At 40.1% G+C, this 22,841-nt stretch overlaps 1 protein-coding gene across 2 annotated transcripts in view; it reads right to left on the bottom strand.

Annotated features, from left to right (window-relative positions):
- The window catches only part of PTPRA (protein tyrosine phosphatase receptor type A), a 115,948-nt gene extending 93,845 nt beyond the window's left edge, over positions 1 to 22,103 (bottom strand). For both annotated transcript variants that reach the window (XM_040447514.1, XM_040447515.1), the window contains exon 1: positions 21,999 to 22,103. In XM_040447514.1, coding sequence (XP_040303448.1) covers positions 21,999 to 22,025 — 27 coding nt within the window. In that variant the 5' untranslated portion in view covers positions 22,026 to 22,103. The remainder of the gene's footprint in view (positions 1 to 21,998) is intronic.
- Positions 22,104 to 22,841: the final 738 nt, after the last annotated feature.

Below are 22,841 nucleotides of genomic sequence, written 5' to 3'. Positions count from 1 at the left end.
AAAAAACAAAAAAAACAGATGGTTAAATTCTACTGCCTTTAAGTTATACCTAAGGCAAGATTCAGTTTGGGGCCTGGAGAGAAATAAGCCTGGAGGCAAGGAGGTCGATCAGATTACTTCCACAAGCAAACAAACAGTTTGGTATACATTTATATTGCAGTTAAGACAAAGAACAATATGGGAAAATATTTGCTGTTTAAATACACTGGAATAAATTACTGGATATATGAAACCAAAGTATAGTATAGGTTACATGTGTAAAATAAAAAATAAAAACAAACCAGGGGCAACTTTGAAAAAGAATATAATGGGAGAAATCCATTTACTCAGTGTTAAGGCTCAGTATACAGCTACCATAACTAAGACAGTGTGAGATTAGCAAAGGGATAAATGTACAGACCTGTGAAATAAAACAGAACTAGAAACAAATCCACACAAACATACTCAAATAATTTTTTGACAAGGGTGCAAAAGTGGAAGGAGGACAACCTTTTCAACAAATGGTTCTAGGAAAACTGGATACTGTCTCCACATGCAGAAGAGTGAAGTTGGTTCCCTACCTTACACCATATACAAAAATTAACTCAAAATGGATCAAAGACCTAAACATAAAGGTTAACACCATAAAACTCTTAGAAGAAAGCATACGGGGAAACGCTTCAAGGCACTGGATTTGGCAATGATTTTTTAAATATGATGCTAGAAGTATAGTTCGACAAAATGAAAAAACAGGTAAGTTGGACTTCATCAAAATTAAAAATGTCTGTGTATCAACGGTCACTACTAACAGAATAAAAAGGAAACCAACAGATGGGAGAAAATGTGTGGAAATCACCTGATAAGGGATTGAAATCAGAACATATAAAGAATTCCTACAACTCAAAAACCGAAAAAGTCAACCTGATTTAAAAATGGGCAGGGGTTCCTGGGTGGCTCAGTAGGTTGAGTGTCCAACTCCTGATCTCGGCTCAGGTCATCATCTCGCTGTGTGATCAAACCCCCACGTTAGGCTCTGCGCTGACAGCACCACCTGCTTGGGATTCTCCCTCTCTTTCTCTCTCTGCCCCTACTCTACCCTGCTTGGGGGGTGTGTGTGTGTGTGTGTGTGTGTGTGTGTGTGTGTGTGTGTGAGTGCGCGCGCGCGCGCGCGCGCGCTATTCACAATCCCCAAGAGGAGGTGGCATGCCATGCCACACAGGGGCCACATGGGGAAGCACTAGGTTGGTTAGAAGGCAGGGGGAGTGAGGGGCAAATACCAGTAAGAAAACTTTATATTGTGGTTTCAGCAGGAAGATCTGGGCAGAGGCAAGGCAAACAGGTTTGGGATTAGCTAATCTGAATAATAACAGTGGGCTCTGGGGTTTAAAGGCTATCCCTAATTGCCTAGCTCCTGGTTGGGGGTGAAATCAGGCAGATAGTGACCCAGAGTGTGAAAGCCCTAAAAAGGAGGTGGTTGGGGTATGGGCTCTGGATTGGTTGGTTTGCATATGAAAGGCACACCAGCAGGTGAGTTGTTTATCATCTCTAGAAATTGCTTAACCCTGAGAGGGGCAGTCTTTCCAGGGTGAGTAAGGCCCCAGAGGTCAAAGCATCAGAAACACATAGTTAGTATAATAATGCATGATTTCACTTATATAAAACCCTAGCAAATACAAACTAATTTATAGCAACAGAAAATAGATCGGTACTTGCTTGGGGACAAAGGTGTAGGCACCAGCATGAGGGAAGGATTATAAAGGTACACAAGAAAAATTGGGGGGATGATGGATATGTTCATATTCTCTTGACTGTCGTGATAGTTTCACCACACACACATGTCAAAACTTAATAAACTTTATATTTTAAATGTGTATACAGTTTTATTTTATATCAATTATAAAGTTGTTTAAAATTATAGGGACCATCTGGGGTGCCTGGGTGGCTCAGGTGGTTGGGTGACTGACTTCGGCTCAGGTCATGATCTCGCAGTTTGTGAGCTCGAGCCCCGCGTCGGGCTCTGTGCTGATTGCTCAGAGCCTGGAGCCTGCTTCGGATTCTACCTCTCTCTACCCCTCCCCTGCTCACGCTCTGTGTCTCTGTCTCTCAATAATAAATAAACGTTAAAAAAATTTTTTTAATTATAGGGACAATCAATGACAAATGTAATAACACAAAATATATACAATAAAAATTAAACAAGGCTCAAGGATAGTTCCTTGACAAATCAACAAAAGATAAAAAGAGAAGGCACAAATATTATAAGTAAAAATAACTACAAATATAGCAGATGAAAACTGAGACTATTATCAACAACAACAAACAAATAATTTTGAAAACGTAAAACAGACAAATCTCTAGAAAGAAAGAACTTAAAAATCAGCTCAGAAAGAAATAAAAAAACGGAATATTCTTATAAATATTAAAGAATTTGAACCAAAAGTTAAAAATTTTCTCACAAAGAAAACACTAGGCCAAGATGATAGATGAGAAAAAAATAGGGTATAATCCCCAACTCATTCCAAGAGGTGAGTGAAAATTGGCACTAAAATTAAACAAAAACATTACAAGAAAAGAAATTATAGTCCCTCTTCCACTCAATAATCAATACAGGTCAAAAATCTTAAACAAGGTATTAATGAAGTCATTCTGGTATTTAAAAAAGATAAACCACAATCAATCTGTGTTTATCAAAGGTATACAAATATGTTTTGATATAAAATCTATACATATAATTCACCCATATTAAAGAAAAAAGATCATAAAATCATTTCCATTTATACATAAAAAATACTGGATAAAAACACATGAATTCATGATTTAAAAAAATCCTTCTGAATTAGGAATAGAGGGCTCCCTTAACCTGATAAAACAGTTCCTATTTTAATTTTTTATTTATTTATTTTATTTTTTTTTATTTTTGGGACAGAGAGAGACAGAGCATGAACGGGGGAGGGGCAGAGAGAGAGGGAGACACAGAATCGGAAACAGGCTCCAGGCTCCGAGCCATCAGCCCAGAGCCTGACGCGGGGATCGAACTCACGGACCGCGAGATCGTGACCTGGCTGAAGTCGGACGCTTAACCGACTGCGCCACCCAGGCGCCCCAAACAGTTCCTATTTTAAAACAGTAACACTATCTAGTTACTCTTTTCAATAGGGAAACACTGAAAGCATTCCCTTAAAAAATTTTTTTTAATGTTATTTATTTTTGAGAGACAGAGAACGAGCAGGGGAGGGGAAGAGAGAAGGAGACTCAGAATCTGAAACAGGCTACAGGCTCTGAGCTGTCAGCACAGAGCCCGATGTGGGGCTCACACCCATGCACCGTGAGATCATGACCTGAGCTGAAGTCGGATGCTCAACCAACTAAGCCACCCAGGTGCCCCTAAAATCAGGAGTAAGACAAGATGACCCATTATCACTTCTTCTATTCAATAATTTATAAGAGGTCCTAGCCTTGGCAATAAGAAAAAGAAATCAGAATAATAAAAATTAGATAGGATAGGATTATTTGCAGGAAATGCAATCACTTACATAAAAAATCCACAACAACCTACAGGCAAATCATAAGAAATAATGGCGGGGTAGGGTATCAAGGTAACTAGATAGAGGATTTTTATATCCAAGCAAAAATGACCACTGATTTGCACTCAAGAAAGGGTTTGTTTGTTAGGTTAAGAGAAAACTAATCAAATGCATATGCTGATGAGGACTCAGTAGGAAGACAAAAGAGAAAGAACAGGAAAAGCGAAGGAGCTTCAGTTTGACATCTTTGAGATTTCTTGTGAAGTATGTAGAAAAGTCAAAGGCTAAAAAAGAGGGGGAGACAGTGGAATAAACTTTCAAGAAGTGATAAGACTACTGGGGTGCCTGGGTAGCTCAGTCGGTTAAACATCTGACTTGGTTTCGGCTCAGGTCGTGATCTCACCGTTCATGAGTTTGAGCCCCTCACTGGGCTCCACACTCCTTGGGATTCTCTCTGCCTCTCTCTGTCCCTCCCCGACTCACTCTGTCTCTCTCTCAGAATAAATACAAAAGAAAAAGAAAAAGAAAAAGAGAAAGAGAAAGAGAAAGAGAAAGAGAAAGAGAAAGAGAAAGAAAAAAGAGCAAAGACTAATAGTGCTGCTACAGAAAATGGCAAGAAATCAAAGAAAAGGACCCAGCTGACATGAGACTTATTTTTCAAGACTTCTTTTCTGGGGACACCTGGGTGGCTCAGTCGGTGAAGTGCCCAACTCTTGATTATGGCTCAACCATGATCTCACAGTTTCATGAGTTCGAGCCCCGCATGGGCTCTGTGCTGACAGCATGGAGCCTGCTTGAGATTCTCTCTCTCTCTCTGCCCCTCCCCCACTCACATTCTCTCTGTCTCTCTCAAAAAAAAAAAAAAAAAAAAAGAATCCTTTTCTGGAAAAATTCTCTAAGCAGTGATGGTTTGGAAAACACGGAATTAAGGTTTGCTGGCTGAATGTAACAGAACTATAAAGAACAGGGTTGAGTAATGGCAAGAGAATAGCTGAATTGCTGAACCAGAGTCTACCTTTGATAGGAAAGGATGGTAAGACATTAAAGATGATTCAAAAAAAAAAATAAAGGACTTAAGTGACTAAAATCAAAAGATATCAGAGTATCTTATAGTGGCAACAACAGAGCAGGCACCCGGAAGGCCCCAAGAGACTAATTTCACCAGAATCATTTGGAATCTATTATAACAGATAGGCTTTTGTCCTTGAAAAATCAATAAATATCATTAACTCTCTACAGTTATGGTTGCCTTGAGATATGGATCTTAACACCAGTACAATGCAAATCCTTTTCTACCTTCAGATTATGCCACAAGCAGCTTGCTAAATGCCCCTCCATAATTTTGCGTTTACGTTCTTCTTCTATTCCTGCAGACAAAACTTAGACTTGCAGTGCTGCCTCTCTTCTTTAAAAAAAATGATGGGTATGTAGGTTATTTGAAGCATTCATCAGCCTCCTATCCAACTGCTTAGACAGAAATGATCTAAAGGCACATTTTATTTAAAAATCATTTTAATACAGACATTTAAATTTTGGCCTATGAATTTGGCAAAAATTAGGCTGCCAAGTCAGTATATTAGTTCCTGGCAGACGCTGATTTCAATGCTATGGCACTAGCCAATACTGAAATCTCTTATCTGGAAGGAGGACTGTTCATATACTCGGTGTCTGCAAGAGTCCCTCCTGAGCTGCACACAGGGCAGTGTGTACTCTACGAAAGAGTCCATGAGGCAGGCATTGGGGGGGAGGGTAGTTTAATTCTTTCACAAAGCCTGTGGAGAGTCTGGGAGTGATGAAAGCCTAGAAAACTAATGAAAGGCCCTTTTATAACCAGGGTGAATGTGGTGCACAAAAGCAAAGTCAGATGACCTACTTAAAGCTTTGCATTTACTGATGAGAATTAATTCTCATTCCACATTAGTCTCTTTCTAGAAAAAGAAAACCTTACATAATGGTTGGAAAGTTAAGATACAGGGAGTATAGGTCTACTAAGTTCCAATCTTTCCCTCTCAAATATCAGCTCAAGACCCAGAGTCTGTGGCCAGAAATAAAATATACTTCATAAGGCTCTGAGAGGTACGCTTTTGTTTACCTCAGTGTAACAACGTGTTCTCTGACTGCTGGGCTTTGAGGAAATTTAAGTTCTATAATCCACTGATCAGATCAGAAGTTTGGGCTAATAATATTATGAAAAGAAATAGTTTCTTAATCTCTTCTTGGACCTTATACAAAGCAAATGGATGGTAAACCTGTCTTGTGAGGTAAGAACAGCCTACGTTCCTTCAAAGCAGAGAACCAATCATTGACTCATTTGTTCAACTAAGTTCTTGTCTTGTGCCAGACAACGATGCAGAGAGAGAACCTCCTGCCCTTGAGGAGCTCACATCTCAAGTGTTTTCTTACCTACCTTTCTCGTGTTACCCAAAACATTTCAGATTAGTTGGTAGAACTCCTATCATACGTGAGGGTAGATAAATATGGTCTTTCTTCATCTAGATTCATTTGCTCTCTTTTCTTTAAATGGAGGAATAAGGGATACCTGGGTAGCTCAGTCGGTTAAGTATCTGACTTCATCTCAGGTTATGATCTTGAGGTCTGTGAGTTCGAGCCCCACGTCGGGCTCTGTGCTGACAGCTCAGAGCCTGAAGTCTGCTTTGGATTCTGTGTCTCCCTCTCTTTCTCTGCCCCTCCCCCACTCATGCTCTGTCTCTCAAAAATAAATAAATGTTGAAGTAAATAAATAAATAAATAAATAAGATGGAAAAATTTTATCTCGTTTTTCTATGATTTCCCATTAAAAAAAATCTCTCATCTGTTCTAATTTTGTTAAATCAACAGGCATTTACAGAAAGTTTACTATATGTGCCAAACTGTGTAAACACTTATGAGGAATATGAAGAAACCTAGTACAGTCTCTCTCCTCATGTACTTCTTTCATTACTTCCCATCCCACTACCATGTGAAGTCCTCACCTTCCTCCCACAAGCCCCCCCCCCCCCCCTTTTGCTTTGAATGAAGAATCAGGTAACTAGTACAGGACCACACAGCTAGATCTAGAGCCTAGAGTGATCAATTCCTAATTCACTAATCTTCTGAAGGAAACTAGGAGAAGAATGGTGAGGGATGAGGGACAACTCTACATCTCAATTCTCCCTCCACCACTCCCCCTGCCATTACCCCCACTTCTTTTTGGTGTCATTCAGTCTTTATATTGACAAATGCTTCTGCCTGGAAGCTTCTGGTTCCAGTTCTCTCAACATCAGCCAGGTCTCAGCTTAAATGAAACATGCTGAAACTAAGTTATGGTAGGACCATTCTCCTACCCTCCCCACTCTAAATATTCACTACCATAGCAACCTTTTCGTTGTTTTCACAGAACTTGACTGTATATACATCCATCTGTCATTTAATCAAGATTCTATGCTCAAATGTAGATCAAAGACCATGTGCGCTCTGCTCACAGAACCTACCCAACACTTGGCAAAGTGTCCCACACATAAAAGGTATCCCAGGCAGTGGACTAAAGTAGAACTAAAGTCCATTTTAAAAGAATCTCAACCCCTGAAACTGTATTAAAATGATTTAAGAACTTTAGGCAAGGTGAGAAACAAATCTAAATCCTGTCTAGATGATGGGGCGCCTGGGTGGCGCAGTCGGTTAAGCGTCCGACTTCAGCCAGGTCACGATCTCGCGGTCCGGGAGTTCGAGCCCCGCGTCGGGCTCTGGGCTGATGGCTCAGAGCCTGGAGCCTGTTTCCGATTCTGTGTCTCCCTCTCTCTCTGCCCCTTGCCCATTCATGCTCTGTCTCTCTCTGTCCCAAAAATAAATAAACGTTGGAAGAAAAAAAAATTAAAAAAAAAAATAATAATAATATAACAATCCTGTCTAGAAAAGGATATCATCCTAAGTCTCAAAATACTTTTACAATTTTAAAAATACAGTGTCTGGTCCATGAGGAAATAACACGATAATCAGTAGAAAACAGATGAGAACAGTACCACAGCATTAAGGATTTCAGCTAAGAATCAACGCTATTAAAAAAAAAAAAAAAAGGTCAAATAGAAATTCTCAAACTGAAAATATACAATAGCTGACATAAAGTCTCAACAGATGGATTTAAGAACTGCTGAAGAGAACTGGTGAAATGGAAGGAAGTATCTATGATAAAGGAGAGGGAGGCAAGGGGATAAAAAATACAAAAGGGAAGGTAAGAAAATACAATGAGATGATCTAATCTACAAGTAATTTGAGTCCCAGATAAAAGGAAGAAGAGAAATAAGACAGAAAAAATACTTGAAGGGACAAAGGCTGAAAATTCTCCAAAACTTACAAAAGACATCAAGTCTCAGATTCAAGAAGTCCTAAGAACCCCAAGCCAATAAAAGAAATGGAAATCTGTGTCTTTACACACTACAGTATTATTTCTGAAAACGAAGAATTAAAAAAAATTTTAAGCAGTCAGAAAAAAAGACAATGTGGTAGATTGTGAAGATGGCTACAAAAATTCCTACTGTTTCTGCACACACATCTCTTATAATGAGAATCTGGCACTCCTATCAAAAGGTGGAGCTTATTTCCCCATCCCTTGAATTTGAGCTGGCCTTGTGACTTGCTTGAACCACCAAAATGCAGCAGAAGTGATGGATAACTTTCAAGCTGACACCTCAAGAGACCCTGCGCTTCCATTTTGCTCTCTGGAAACACTGCTGCCGGAACATGAAGCAGCCCTGGCTGACCTTTTTACATAGAGCGGGCCAGCAGACAGCCAACACTAACTGCCAAACATGTGCCTGAGACGATCTCAGCCCCCAGATTAACCAGGAGCTGGCTACAGCTGCACAAATGACTCTAGTCAAGACCACACAGGAACCAAAGAGCTAACCCAGCACAGTTTGCTGATTCAAAGAAGAGTAAGCTAATTAGATGCATGCTGTTTTCAGCTACTAAGTTTTAAGGTCTTCTGCAATAGAAAATAGGCAACAATAGAAAATAGATACAGAAACATTTTATTCAGGGAATAATATCAGATTAAATAGCTGATCATAGTACTCCAGCATTGTTAACTTTACATCACAGTATTTAGGTTACAGGTTATCAAGAAGAAAAGTAAACATCATCCAAGGGCCTTACATCTTCTCCTGGGGAAAAGGTAAGTGAGTTTTTGGTTATAGGAAGGATAGTTATCTCATGTTAGGTGGAAGCATGACCTTGTTACTGTCTTTATTCAGAGATTAAATATGGTTTCAGGAGATACATATGTGTGACAAGTTGACATGGGATAGACCTGTGATGATTAATTTTATGTGCCAACTTGGCTGGGCCACATGTTACTCAAATATTAGTCTGATGTTTCTGTGAAGGTATATTTATGAGATATACATTTAAACCAATGGGCCTTGCTCTTTCCACCATCTTGGAACCTGTGGAGGCCTCTGGGGAACAGGACTCCCTAAAACAACAAATACGTCCAAGGCCAACTTTGCTGGGTATAAGCAGGGTCTTCAGAACCAGAGGGAGCACACAGCTCTTCTTAAAATTGAAGGTGACTGTGCTCGAGATGAAACTGAATTGTATTTAGGCACGAGATGTTGGGGTTGGCACCCTGCTTCTCCTAGCACTCTAGGGAGGTCAGGGAGCCGTGCAGGCACCCAGCCCTGGCAGCTAAGAAGCAGTGACCGGGATGCAAGTTTCGGTGACTTGTGGGATGGCCTTGACCCTGTTTTCGTGTGTTTGTGTGTACAAAGCAAAGAACAACACAGTGACTCCTGGTGGCAAACCAAACAACACCAGAGTAACGTGGGGGAAAAGTAACTCAAGTTCATGGAAACAGTGGCATGATTTGGGCCAAATTCCGAAGCAACCTTCCTGCTAAAACTATGAGCCACAGAATCTGTGTGATGCTATAACCCTGAAGGATTTAAACTTACTGAAAAGTAAATAAATACAGGTGTAGATTTGTTCTCTTGTATTTTGTTAAAAAAAACTAAACTAAACTAGTGGACTCTGAGTAATGCAGACTGGCCTTCATAATATGGGCAGGCTATATCTAATCAGTTGAAGGCATGAACTGATTCCTCCTCCAAGCCAGAGAAAATTCTCTAACAGACTTGTCTTTGAACTGCAACTTTTTCGAGGCTCCAGCCTGCTGGTTTTACTTCAGAAATTTAACCATGATCTATTATTAAGAAACATATTGGGGCACCTGGGTGGTTCAGTCAGTTAAGAGTCCAACCTTTGATTTGAGCTGAGGTCGTGATCTCACAGTTAATGAGATGAAGCCCCATGTCGGACACTGCACTGATGGTGCAGAACCTGCTTGGGATTGTCTCTCTCCCTCTCTTTCTACCCCTCCTCTGTTCCCTTTCTCTCTCTCTCAAAAGTAAACATTTTACAAAAGAGAAACATATTAATAAAAATCCTCATTAAAATAATGCAAAATACTAAAAAGGCACATGATTACCCTGACCGATGCTAAAACAGCTGCTGGTAAAACTCCTGATTTAAAAAAAAGAAAAAACGCATTTGTTAGAAAAAAAAAATTATTGATGGGGTGCCTGGGTGGCTCAGTCAGTTGAGCACCCAACTCTTGATTTCAGCTCAGGTTATGATCTCACGATTACGAGACTAAGCTCCCGCACTGGGCTCTGTGCTAGGCATGGAGCCTGCTTGAGATTCTCTCTCTCCCGCTCTCCCTCTGCCCCTCCCCCACTCATTCTCCCTCTCTCTCTCAAAAAAACAAACAAAAAAAAAACCCCCAAAAATTTATTGAGCATTTACTATGTGTCAGGCCCTGTTCCTGGCACTAGCAATGACACATTAACAAGCAAAACCTAACTAAATCCGTACCTTCATGAAACTTACAGTCTAAGAACAAAAAAATGACATTCAACAAATCACCTCATGGACAAATGTGACTAGTATTAGGAGAAGAATTATAGGACTCCAAGAACCTATAAAAAGAAAACCTGACCTAGTAAGAAAGCTCAGTCAAGGCCTGCCTGACGCACTGATTCCTTGAACTGGAATGTGAAGAATGAACAGGAGTTAAACAGGAAAGGAGGACAGGAGACTCAATTCTAGCCAGTAGTCTCAGCAATGGTGGGAGCAGGGCCTGAAAGAGGCCACTGTATCTGGAGCATGAAGAGCATGGTACCAGAGAAGGTTGGGAGATGTATGTGGAGCAGGACCGTGTAAGGATAATTTTTCTTTGTCCTGCAAGCATTCAGAAGCCTCTGGAGAGTACAAGCACGAGAGAATGAACACTCTGGCTAGGGACAGAGGACAGAGGACGGGATCTAAGTAGCCCAGTTAGAAGGTTAGGCTATCGGCAGAGATGTAAAAGCATTCCAAGTAGGCACTATAGGACTTGACAGTGGTGGATCTGCTCTTGAGGTGAGGGAGAGAGAGCTGTTACTCCTCTTAGGTTTCTACTTTACCTAGCAGGTGGCGCTCAAAGAGTCAGGGAAGGGAGGAAAAGAACCATATTTGTGAGGGGAAGTTCTCAGGAATCTCAAAATCAGAAACAAAATAACCTTTCAGCTGAAAAGATTATCTTAGCCTAATGGTCAGTAACATACTGAAAAGCAGGATGCGCTGAAATAAGAAAATACGAAAAGCATGTTGGCTATCACCACTTTGATTTACTGATCTTCCAAGGGCTGGCATATGGTCTCTGTAGCAACTACTCAACTCTGTTGCTGTCCCATGAAAGCAGCCATGGACAATATGGAATATGACTGTGTTCCAGTAAAACTTTATATATGATACTGAAATCTGAATGTCATATAACTTGTATTTGATATAGTTTGCTTATATTATTCTTCTTTTGAGGTTTTTCCCAACCATTCAAAAATGTAAAACCATTTTGAGCTCATATGTCATACACAAAAAAGACAGTAGGCTGAATATGGGAGGCAGGCCCTAGTTTGACTTTTGTTCTAGAAGTTCTAGCTAATGGGATGAGAAAACAAAATGAGATGTAATCTTTAGGGAAAATCCTCCCAAAAGTTAATTGTAGGTGAAAGACTATGTACTTAGAAAAAAAAAAAAAAAGATGAAACATTGTGTACTTAGAAAAAAACTAATGTTCCTTAACTAAAGTTCGTATTTTAAAACTGAAATGGGGTTTTCTAGGTCTTCTAGAGTATGCGTATTCTACCCTATTTCAACATAAACATACCCTAATTACAACAACAACAAAACAAAACAGACAAAATTCAAGAAAGAACGGACAGAAGATCCTGAAAAGTGGAAAAAAGAAGGTGGATTGGCTAGGGCCCATGGACCAAGGGGCTGACCGACCAAGCAGGAAGTTTCCTAGTTTTTGTTTGATTTGGTTTGATTTGACTTTTGCTATGTCCTAGTTTGAGCTCTGGAGAGGCCTACAACCTGCAAACAGTAATGAGCACAATCAAAAAAGTGCCAAGACTGCTTTCTCTAGACAAAGGATCAGGAAAAGGGCAGCTCAGGCAAGATAAAAACATTCTGACCATATATGTCCCACTCCAGGCAAACAACAACCAAAAAAGTGGCACCCCTCCCTCTCCTCACCTCACTGTGGCCCAGAAACTGTGAGCAGAGTTCTGTCTTCCAATCCTGCATTAATGAGGCAGCACTTTTTGTCCCTCCCCATGGTGCAGCTGTGGAGAATATGGGTAGAGGTACGTAGTCTATCTCCACCCTGGCACAATGAAACGGAGTTCCAACTCCAGCCCAACTAGAGAGTAGGGGGGAGGATCATGGTGAAGAGGGAGTTAGGGAAACAAATTTTCTAAATATGTGTACAAAATACTAGACATACCTCTGAGTGACCCATGTGTAAAAATGACCAGAAACAACACAGCAAAAAGTTTCAGAACTAAACACTGGTCTAAAACAATACCCAGAGGCACCTGGGTGGCTCAGTCAGTTAAGCACCCAACTTCAGCTCAGGTCATGGTCTCGAGGCTGGTGAGTTCAAGACCCGCATAGGACTCTGTGCTGACAGCTCAGAGCCTGGAGCCTGCGTTGGATTCTGTGTCTCCCTCTCTTTCTGCCCCTCCTCCACTCACATTCTGTCTCTCAAAAATAAACATACACTAAAAAACATTTTTTTAAAAAAACAAACCTCTCTGGTAATGATACAGGAACAGACTAACAAGTAACAGATTCCATATATGATAAAGCATTTCAAATCAGAAAAAGATAAATATTTATTTAATAAACAGTACTAGGAAAACTACTAAACTGGTGTACCTGGGTGGCTCAGTCGGTGGAGCATCCGACTTCAGCTAAGGTCATGATCTCGCAGTTTGCGAGTTCGAACCTCACATCAGGCTCACTGCTGTCAGAATGGAGCCCTCTTTGGATCCTCTGTCCTTCTTTCTCTCTGCCCCTCCCCCACTTGTGCTCACTCGCTCTCTCAAAAATAAACATAAAAAAAATCCACTACTAAACTGATTGGGCAAAAAGTAATTAGCTCATTTCACGCAATATTCCAAAAAAACATATTCCAAAATGGTTTAAAGTTCTAAGTATAAATAGGGCACTGGGTGGCTCAGTGGGTTAAGCATCCAACTTCTATTCAGATCATGATCTCACAGTTCATGAGTTTGAGCCCCATGTCGGACTCTGTGCTGACAGCTCAGAGCCTGGATCCTGCTTCAGATTCTGTCTCCCTCTCTCTCTGCCCCTCCCCCATTCACACTCTGTGTGTGTGTGTGTGTGTGTGTGTGTGTGTGTGTGTGTGAAAAATAAACATTTAAAAAGTTTTAATTTTAAGTATAAAGTACAATACTATGTATGTAGTTTATACTAAACATCTTGAAGAAGGCATTTGTAAATATTTGTCTGTTCTTGAGGTGTAGTAACACTTTCCAAAACACAAAAAAACAAAAATTGAGTAACTTCAAATACATAAAATGTTTAAGCTCCTATACATCAACAAAACATCACAAACAAAATTTAAATCAAAATACGATGAAAAGCATTTTCAAAATGTTACAGGCTGGGTCGCCTGGGGTGGCTCAGTCAGTTAAGCATCCGACTTCAGCTCAGGTCATGATCTCCTGGTTCATGAGTTCGAGCCAGGCGTCGGGCTCTGTGCTGACACCTCAGAGCCTGGAGCCTGCTTCAGATTCTGGGTCTCCCTCTCTCTCTGCCCCTCCCCCACTTGTGCGCACGCGCGCGCGCGCTCTCTCTCTCTCTCTCTCCCCTCCAAAATAAACATTAAAAAAAAAATGTTATAGGCAAAGGGCTAAATAACCTTTTTAAAGTGTTTACAAATCAGTAAATACAAACACATCCATGGAAGGGTGAACAAAAAGCATGAACAGGCAATTCATACACAAGTGAAAAAAATTCATCTTTAAATGGGGAAAAAAGAGCACTGGGTATTGTATGGAAACCAATTTGACAATAAATTTCATATATTGAAAAAAAATAAAAAAATTAATGGGGAAAAAGGCAAATTAACGTGGGTTTTTTTTCACCTCTCAAACTGGCACATACTCATAAAAGTGAGAACATTTAAGTATCTATTCTACTCATCCAGCATTTAGTCTATAATGCTATGTGCTATATAATTTAGCTTTATACATATATATTATATATATATAAAATCTCTCTCCTCCAGACAGGAATTTTCTTACTTTGTTGTTTTCCCAACACCTAAAATAAAAACCAACACATAATAGGCGTCCAAACTGTTGGTTAATGATATTAATGAAAATTATAAAAGCCTCTGAATCATTGAGGAGAAGAGTGAATAAGAGTACATTTCTGTTACAGATGGAATGTGTTCCCCTCCCAAATTCTCATGTTGAAGCTCTTAATCCCCAATTCGATTTTGGAGATAGGGCCTTCAGGAGGTAACTGGGGTGAGATTAGATCGTGGGGTGAGGCTCTTGTGAAAGGATTAGTGGCCTTATAAGAAGAGGAAGAACGATCTCTCTCTCTCTCTCTCTCCTCTCACCCCTCCCCTGCCCCCCACACACCAAAGAAAGGCCATGGGAGGTCACAGCAAGAAGTCAGGTGTCTGCAACCCAAGGAGAGTATTCTCACCAGACACCAATCCTGTTAACACCTTGGTCTTGGACTGCCAGTTCTCCAAAACCCGTGAGAAATAAATTTTAGTTGTTTAAGTCACCCAGTCTATGGTCTTTTGTTATGGCAGCCTAAACGGAGTAAGACAATCTCCATCCCATAACACTTTAATCTACAAAAAAGTGCCATCTTGATTTATGGATTATCCACACCATGTGGTTTCACCATTCCTATCTCAAGCTGCCAACCACAGCTCAGAAGCATCACACTCAGGGTCTCAGTGCTATGCAGAAAACATCCTTTGTCAGTTTCTAGCACAGTAGCTCAAAGCTCCCTCTGGACAGATGGCTTTAGTGACAAGAGGACATCACCCTCCCTTCTCTACAGAGCCTCTATTCTCTGTTTGGACTAGAAGAAGAGATTCCCTCATCCTTTCAAAGACTATTAATCTCTGTGTCCCTGATTCCATTTCAGATCTTTCACCCTACATTATCATGCCTTTCCTTCTGGTACCTTCAAACCTTCCTCTCCAGCTCTCACTTTCCTCTGTTTTACAAATAGGCACAGATGTTCCAAACAGATTTTTTAAAATGCAAACACAGGAGTGCGTGGGTGGCTCAGTCAGTTAAGCGTCTAACTGGTGATTTTGGCTCAGGGCATGATCTCACCGTTTGTGGAATGAAGCCCCATGTTGGACTCAACGTGAGGAGCCTGCTTGGGTCTCTCTCTCTCTCTCTCTCTCTCTCTCTCTCTCTCTCTGCCCCTCTCCACTCATGCACTCCTGAGCACATGTGCCTTCTCTCTCTCAAAATAAACTTAAAAAAAAGAAAAGAAACAAAATGCAAACACAATAACTTACCCCATTTAACCCTGCAGCCTCCTGTTTTCCCTTCTTTCCTCATACCACCAACTTGGGTAAGATGTACTTTGCTTTTCTTTCCTCACTTTCCACCTCTCCTTAATGCCCTCATTGTGTTCTTCAAGCCTTCACTCTCAAGTCTACAAATAAATTCTTCAAATCCAATTTTTTCCCCAGAGTTTTCATCCTCTTTAACTTGCACTTGACATGTGATAGTAGTTATCTCCTTTCTCAAAAGTTTCTCAGGGTCTTGGTTCTCTGGACACAATGACAACTAAATTTTAGCTCCCACAGCTTTTGTTCCTCTACTACTCACACACAGGTATTTTATTTGAGTCCCAATTACAGGCAAGGTGTTGCATTAAATATTAGGGATACAGAAAGAAAAAGCCAAAGTTCTTATCCTTCATTTTCCAGTTCAGCCACTCACTTAGCAAACTTTCGTTGAAAAGCCAGTAGGTGATGGGTTTAGAAAGCCAATTATTTTAAACTTACATTAGAATTTTGAAGGTTTTGGGGTAAGTTTAAAGTTGAACTACCTGTCCCTGTCTTCAGGGGAAAAAGAGAAAAAAAAAAAAAAAAAAAGACTTTTCCTTGCCTTCAATGAGCTCCTGGCTCATAGGCAAATATCTTCTTTTGTGTCCCCACCATACACTATATACTCCTTGAGAGCAGAATCCAAGTCTACTTCACTGAGACGCCAAAAGCGGTCACACTCATCAAATGCCCAATACATGCAAGGAACAAAGAACTAACAGTGCTCAGGTTAGCGATATACAATATTTTTGATCATACATGAGAAATTAAGAAAGCAATTATTTCCTTAGAGAAGCAACAGGGTAGAGTGACACAAACTTAGCTCTGTGTCCCTACTACAGCCTGGTATTTAACTTTTGAGTTTTCATTTCATCTTTAAAACAGGACTCCCTCCCACCAATATCAGAGGGTTACCGTGAGGACTATAAACTAATATACGTAATATACACGTAAATATATCTACATGTAACAATGTATAACCTCTATCACTGAGTCTAGTATACAGCAGGCACTATCCAAGTTTCCCTCTTCATGTGCTCCTTACTTATCTTTGTATTCACTAACCCTATACCAGGACCAAAATGATGATTGGTATTCAATTATACATTTCTTATGTAATTGATTTCTAGGACTCAGATCAAGCCATCACCTTAATATACACCGTCAAGATGAGGAATTCAAGTTCCATATAAATAAGTATCACAAACCCATATTCTAATACTTTACACTTAAACATTTTCCCTAAGAAATATTCTCTATGTTCCTTGAGCCTCAAACTTTGCACCTGTAATGACAAGGATGAACTGGTAACACACCTATATCGGTAGTAACAGCTCTCTCAGTTCCTCTTTTCCACAGCCACTATGGAATGTAAGAAGGAGCTGAGGGCCCACTCTGGGGCTCCTTCTGTCATAAACTAGAAATCTTCTATTATTAGTGACATTGAGCTTCTTTTCATGTGACTGTTGGGCCATCTGTGTGTCTTATTTGGAAAATGTCTCTTCAGGTCCTCTACCCATTTTTTTTTTTTTTTTTTTTAATAGACTCCCTACCCTACATGGGGCTCGAACTCACGACCCTGAGATTGAGAGTCATATGCTCTACTGACTGAGCCAGCCAGGTGCCCCTCCTCTGCCCATTTTTTTTTTTAATTTTTTTTTTCAACGTTTATTTATTTTTGGGACAGAGAGAGACAGAGCATGAATGGGGGACGGGCAGAGAGAGAGGGAGACACAGAATCGGAAACAGGCTCCAGGCTCTGAGCCATCAGCCCAGAGCCTGACGCGGGGCTCGAACTCATGGACTGCGAGATCGTGACCTGGCTGAAGTCGGACGCTTAACCGACTGCGCCACCCAGGCGCCCCTCCTCTGCCCATTTTTAAATCAGGTTGTTTTTTTGGTGTTGAGTTGTATGAGTTCTTCATGTATCTTGGGTATTAACGCCTCACTGAATATATCGCTTGCAAATATCTTCTCCCATTCAGTTAATTGTTGATGGTTTCCTTTGCTGTGCAGAAGCTTTTTACTTTGGTGTAGTCCCATTTAATCTTTCATTCTTAAAAAAGAAAGAACGGGCAAGTATCACCTGACCAAGATAAACAAACAGGAAAAGAAAATGACTGGAGGAAATAGGGATAATTAAAAACAAAAACAAAAAACAAAACTTCTAAAAACTATCTTCAGAGATAAAACAAAAACTGAATGCAATTATTTTTTTTTTAATTTGAGAGAGAGAGAGAGTGAGCGAGCAGGCAGGAGAGAGGGGCAAAGGGAGAGAGAGAGAGAGATAATCCCAAGCAGGCTACACACTCAGAGTGGAGCTGGACACAGAGCTCAATCCCATGACCCTGGGATCATGACCTGAGCTGAAATCAAGTCAGATGCTCAACTGACTGAGCCACCCAGGTGCTCCTGAATGCATTTTTAAATATCAGGACAAGAATCAGTTCTAAAAAAAAAAATCAATAGAAAGACTGAGAGATAAAATCATGACAGTTTCCCAGAAAAGAGAAGCTAAGGCACAGAAAACAAGAGTGAATAGAGAAGAACATTACAGAACAATCTGAGAGGCCCGATATTAGAAAGTTTCTGACTCGGGGCGCCTGGGTGGCTCAGTCGGTTAGGCGTCCGACTTCAGCCAGGTCACGATCTCGCGGTCCGTGAGTTCGAGCCCCGCGTCGGGCTCTGGGCTGATGGCTCGGAGCCTGGAGCCTGCTTCCGATTCTGTGTCTCCCTCTCTCTCTGCTCCTCCCCCGTTCATGCTCTGTCTCTCTCTGTCTCAAAAATAAATAAAATGTTTTAAAAAAAAAAAAAAAAAGAAAGTTTCTGACAAAAAGAAAAAAATGGAGGGGAGAACATTATCTAAGAAGATAACTTCATTAAATGTGAAAATACTGGTTTTCAGATTAAGGGGGCCCACCAAGTATATCACTATGAAAGTATAAAATATATGGAATATAAAAGATAAGCTTCCAGAGATGGGAGAAAATTAATTTCCTACAGGAAACAAAAATGAGGCTAAATTTCTACATCTCATAAGCAACAATGAATGTCAGAAAAAACAGAGCAATGACTTCAAAACTCTGAGGGAAAAGAATCTGCAATCCAGAATTCTATACCCAATCAAATCATCACTCAAACATGAGGGAAGAGCTGACATCAGAAAGTATCAAAGTTTATCTGCCATGTACCCCTTCTCTCAAGAAGTAGCTTGAGAATGAACTATAGCAAAATTTAAAAAAAGGGAGGAGGCAGGAAGACAGAAACCAAAGATCAGTGGAGTGGGTCCAACTCAAAAATGTGGTAAGGAAAATTTCAAGAATGCAGTTGTGCAGATGGCTTTAAAAAAAACAATGAGTATAGGGGCGCCTGGGTGGCGCAGTCGGTTAAGCGTCTGACTTCAGCCAGGTCACGATCTCGCGGTCCATGAGTTCGAGCCCCGCGTTGGGCTCTGGGCTGATGGCTCAGAGCCTGGAGCCTGTTTCCGATTCTGTGTCTCCCTCTCTCTCTGCCCCTCCCCCGTTCATGCTCTGTCTCTCTCTGTCCCAAAAATAAATAAACGTTGAAAAAAAAATTTTTTAAAAAATGAGTATAAACGAAAAGGGTCTTCATAGACTAGAATGTGTATGACTAAGATAGGGAAAAGTGAAATAAAAATTCAGACAAGAAAAAAAGGAAATGAGAATCACCAAGAAAAAAACTGTATGAGAAAGTCTAAATATGAAATAAAAATATAACTGGAAATAACTGATAGTTTCAAAAACAGAATTAACTTTTTATTCATTTTCTCCTTTCAATAGCCCAGGGTCCACAACATAAACCTACAGGGAAAAACATTATAAACCCAGAAAACAATGCTTGGCCTGACACTGAATAATATTACTTACCTATAGTAATGTAAATGCTATATGCGCGTGCGCGCGCGCGCGCACACACACACACACACACACACACACACACACACACACAGAGGAATATTATTCAGCCATAAAAAAGAATGAAGTTCTCCATTTACAATGACATGGGATGGAGCTACAGAGTATAATGCTAAGTGAAATAAGTCAGAGAAAGACAAATACCTTATGATTTCACTTATATGTGGAAGTTTTAAAACAAAACAAACAAGCAAAGGAAAAAGAGACAAACCAAGAAACACTCTTAACTATAGAGAACAAACTGATGGTTATCAGAGCAGCACAGGGTGGGGGAAATAGGTGGCAAGGAAGAAGGAGTATACTTGTCATGATGAGCACTGGGAGATGTATGGAATCACTGTATCATACACCTCAAACTAATATAACACTGCATGTTAACTATACTGGAAGTAAATAGAAAGAAAGAAAGAAAGAAAGAAAGAAAGAAAGAAAGAAAGAAAGAAAGAAAGAAAGAAAGAAAGAAAGAAAGAAAGAAAAGAAGGAAGGAAGGAAGGAAGGAAGGAAGGAAGGAAGGAAGGAAGGAAGGAAAGAAAGAAAGAAAGAAAGAAAGAAAGAAAGAAAGAAAGAAAGAAAGAAAGAAGTGCTGGTGAGGATATTGAAAAATCAGAATCCTTGGGCACTGCTGATGGGATTGTAAAATGGTGCAGCCACTGTGTAAAACAGTAGGGTGGTTCCTTAAAAAAAAAAACACAAAAAACAAAAAACAAAACAAAACAAAAACTGAACATTAAATTACCATCTGATCTAGCAATTCCACTTCTAAGTACCTACCCCCAAAGAACTGAAAGCAAGGACTTGAACAGATATTTGTATACCAATATATATTACAGCACTATTCACAGCAGCCAAAAGGTGGAGACAACTCAAATGTCCACTGAAGGATGAATGAATGAATAAAATGTTATATATGCATACAACAGAATATTATTCAGCTTTAAAAAGGAAGTAGGGGCCCCTGGGTAACTCAGTTGGTTGGACATCCGACTCTTGGTTTCGGCTCAGGTCATGATCTCACAATTCTCGAGTTCAAGCCCCATGCCAGGCTCTGCACCAACAGTGCAGAACCTCTTGAGATATTCTCTCTCCCTCCCTCTCCCTGCTCCTGTGTGCTTTCTCTCTCAAAAAGAATAAACTTAAAAAAAAAAATAAAAATTTTCTTTAAAAAATTGGTAAAATTCTGATATGTGCTACAACATGGGATGAACCTTGAAGACATTATACATTAGTGGTAAATTAATGGTCGGTTAAGTGTCAGACTTCGGCTCAGGTCATGATCTCGCAGTCTGTGGGTTCGAGACCCGCATTGGGCTCTGTGCTGACAGCTCAGAGCCTGGAGCCTGCTTCAGATTCTGTGTCTCCCTCTCTCTCTGTTCCTCCCTTGCTTGTGCTCTCTCTCTCTCTCAAAAATAAAGATTTAAAGAAAAAAAAAAGCCAGACACCAAAAAGATAAATATTGTATACTTCCACTTACATGAGGTACCTAAAGTAATCAAATTCATAGAGATAGAGAGTAGAAAGAATGGTGATTGCCAGAGGTTAGGGGAAGGGAGAAATGGGATTTAGTGTGTCATGGGTTAGAGTTTCACTTGGGGGAAGATGAAAAAGTTCTGGAGGTGGATGGTGGTGATGGGTGCACAACAATGTGAATGCACTTAATGCCAATGAATTGCACACTTAAAAATGATGAAAATGGTAAATTTTATGTTATGTAAATTTTACCAAAAACAGGGGAAAAAAGAAAAAGAAATAAGTATACAAACACAATAACATAAACCTTTTCAGTGCTGCCGAGGCTCTCTCGTACCCTCCTCTAGTCATAACCTCCCACTTCCTGCTAAAGGAACCACTAGTCTGACTTCCATCATATCTCATCTTCCAGTAACTAAACATCTACTTTGTGTCTGGCTTCTTTCACTAAACATTCTATCTCTGAGATTCATCCATGTTGGTATGTGTATTGGTAGTTTGTTCCTTTCTACTGCTGAAAAAAATTCCATTGTATGAATATATCACCACTTATATTTATCTATTCACCTATTTTTGGACATTTGATCATTTCCATTTTTTAGCTATTACAAACAAAGCTTTCATATCTCAAAGGCAAATATGCAGGAATGGGACTCCTGCATCACTGGATAGATGTCTGTTTAGCTTTGCAGAAAATGCCCAACAGTTTTCCAAAGCTGTAGTGCTGATTTACACTCCCACTTAAAACTTGGAGCAACGGGAATGTTGAATAATAAAAATCCATTTTTCCCTTATTAATACACATTACTCAATGCTACACATAAGACAGAGTATTGCACTCTTTGCCTCAATGCATCGGTTCTTCAACAAGGATGCCATCTGGATTACTTGTGCTCTACCCACAGAAACTTTAATTCAATGAGGGCAAAGTGGCAGGGCATAGACTTCAGTCATTTTTAAAAAAACCATCTCTTTAAGTGATTCAAATTCATGACCAGTTTGAGAGCCACCCTCTCAAAGGACGGTAATTATAATGCTTTTAATCACACAAAAATAAGCTAGTCATACAGCTTAGAAATAAAATGGAGTGGGAGAGAACCGGATTTTAGCTTTATTTTGTGAGGGCACTAACTCGGGTGACAAAGCTCCTCACCACTCTGGTTTTATTTCTCTTACCTTAGTTACTTGAACTGCATCATCCATCACCACTCATTGGAATTCCATAAATACCTTTTTGTTTTTTTGGTGTGCCACCTGCAACTAGCAAAGGAAAAAAAAAAAAAAAAAAAAACACCTTTAGAAAGACAAAACAGTCCTATTTAAACCCCTGCATTGTTCCCAGGGAGAGGAATACACTCTAACAAGGTGTCTCGTAGAGCTGCGTTGAACCCTGCAGGAGCCACAGGACAAAGCTCCATCTTAAACAGTTCAGATTACTGAAGAGCTCATGAGAACTGAATTCAATGAGAAATCAGGTCCTTCCAGGGAAGGCAGGAGCATTCCTCCCTTATCCCCAAACTACGACTTTTCTACTGCACTGTCCTTCTAGGGAACATCTGGCAATGTCTGAAAATACTTTTTGATTGTTCTGTTTGGGTTTTGTTTGTTTGTCTGTCTGTTTTTAAGTACCCCAGGTAATTCCAATGTGCAGCCAGGGCTGAGAACCACTTCTCCATCCACTTTTCTGGATCTCATCCTTTTTTCTCCATCTATCTCCAGCCTCAGTTCTTTTCAGAACCCTAGATCTATGTATACCCTTGTTAGTCAATGTACACAGACAGTGAGACTTTCTAATCACTGTCTGACTGAATAAAATCAATTGGAAGAGCCAATTACTTGATATAGCAGAACTTCCTACTCCAAAGATGGAAAACAAAACCTTGTGGCAAATTAAAGGGACACCGCCATGATTTCATTTCCTACTGTTAATAGAGTCACTGCCAGGAAGTCTCATGCTTACTATAGCAACCAATGGTCTTGCTATTCACCAAGTTTCAGCCTTTTTGCTTCCTCAGGAAG

The sequence above is a fragment of the Herpailurus yagouaroundi genome, unplaced genomic scaffold (assembly GCF_014898765.1).
Source record: "Herpailurus yagouaroundi ecotype Mexico unplaced genomic scaffold, PumYag 196, whole genome shotgun sequence".
NCBI classification, from domain to species: domain Eukaryota; kingdom Metazoa; phylum Chordata; class Mammalia; order Carnivora; family Felidae; genus Herpailurus; species Herpailurus yagouaroundi.
Note: the sequence above shows the minus strand (reverse complement) of the source record. Positions and strands in the feature narration are given on the sequence as shown.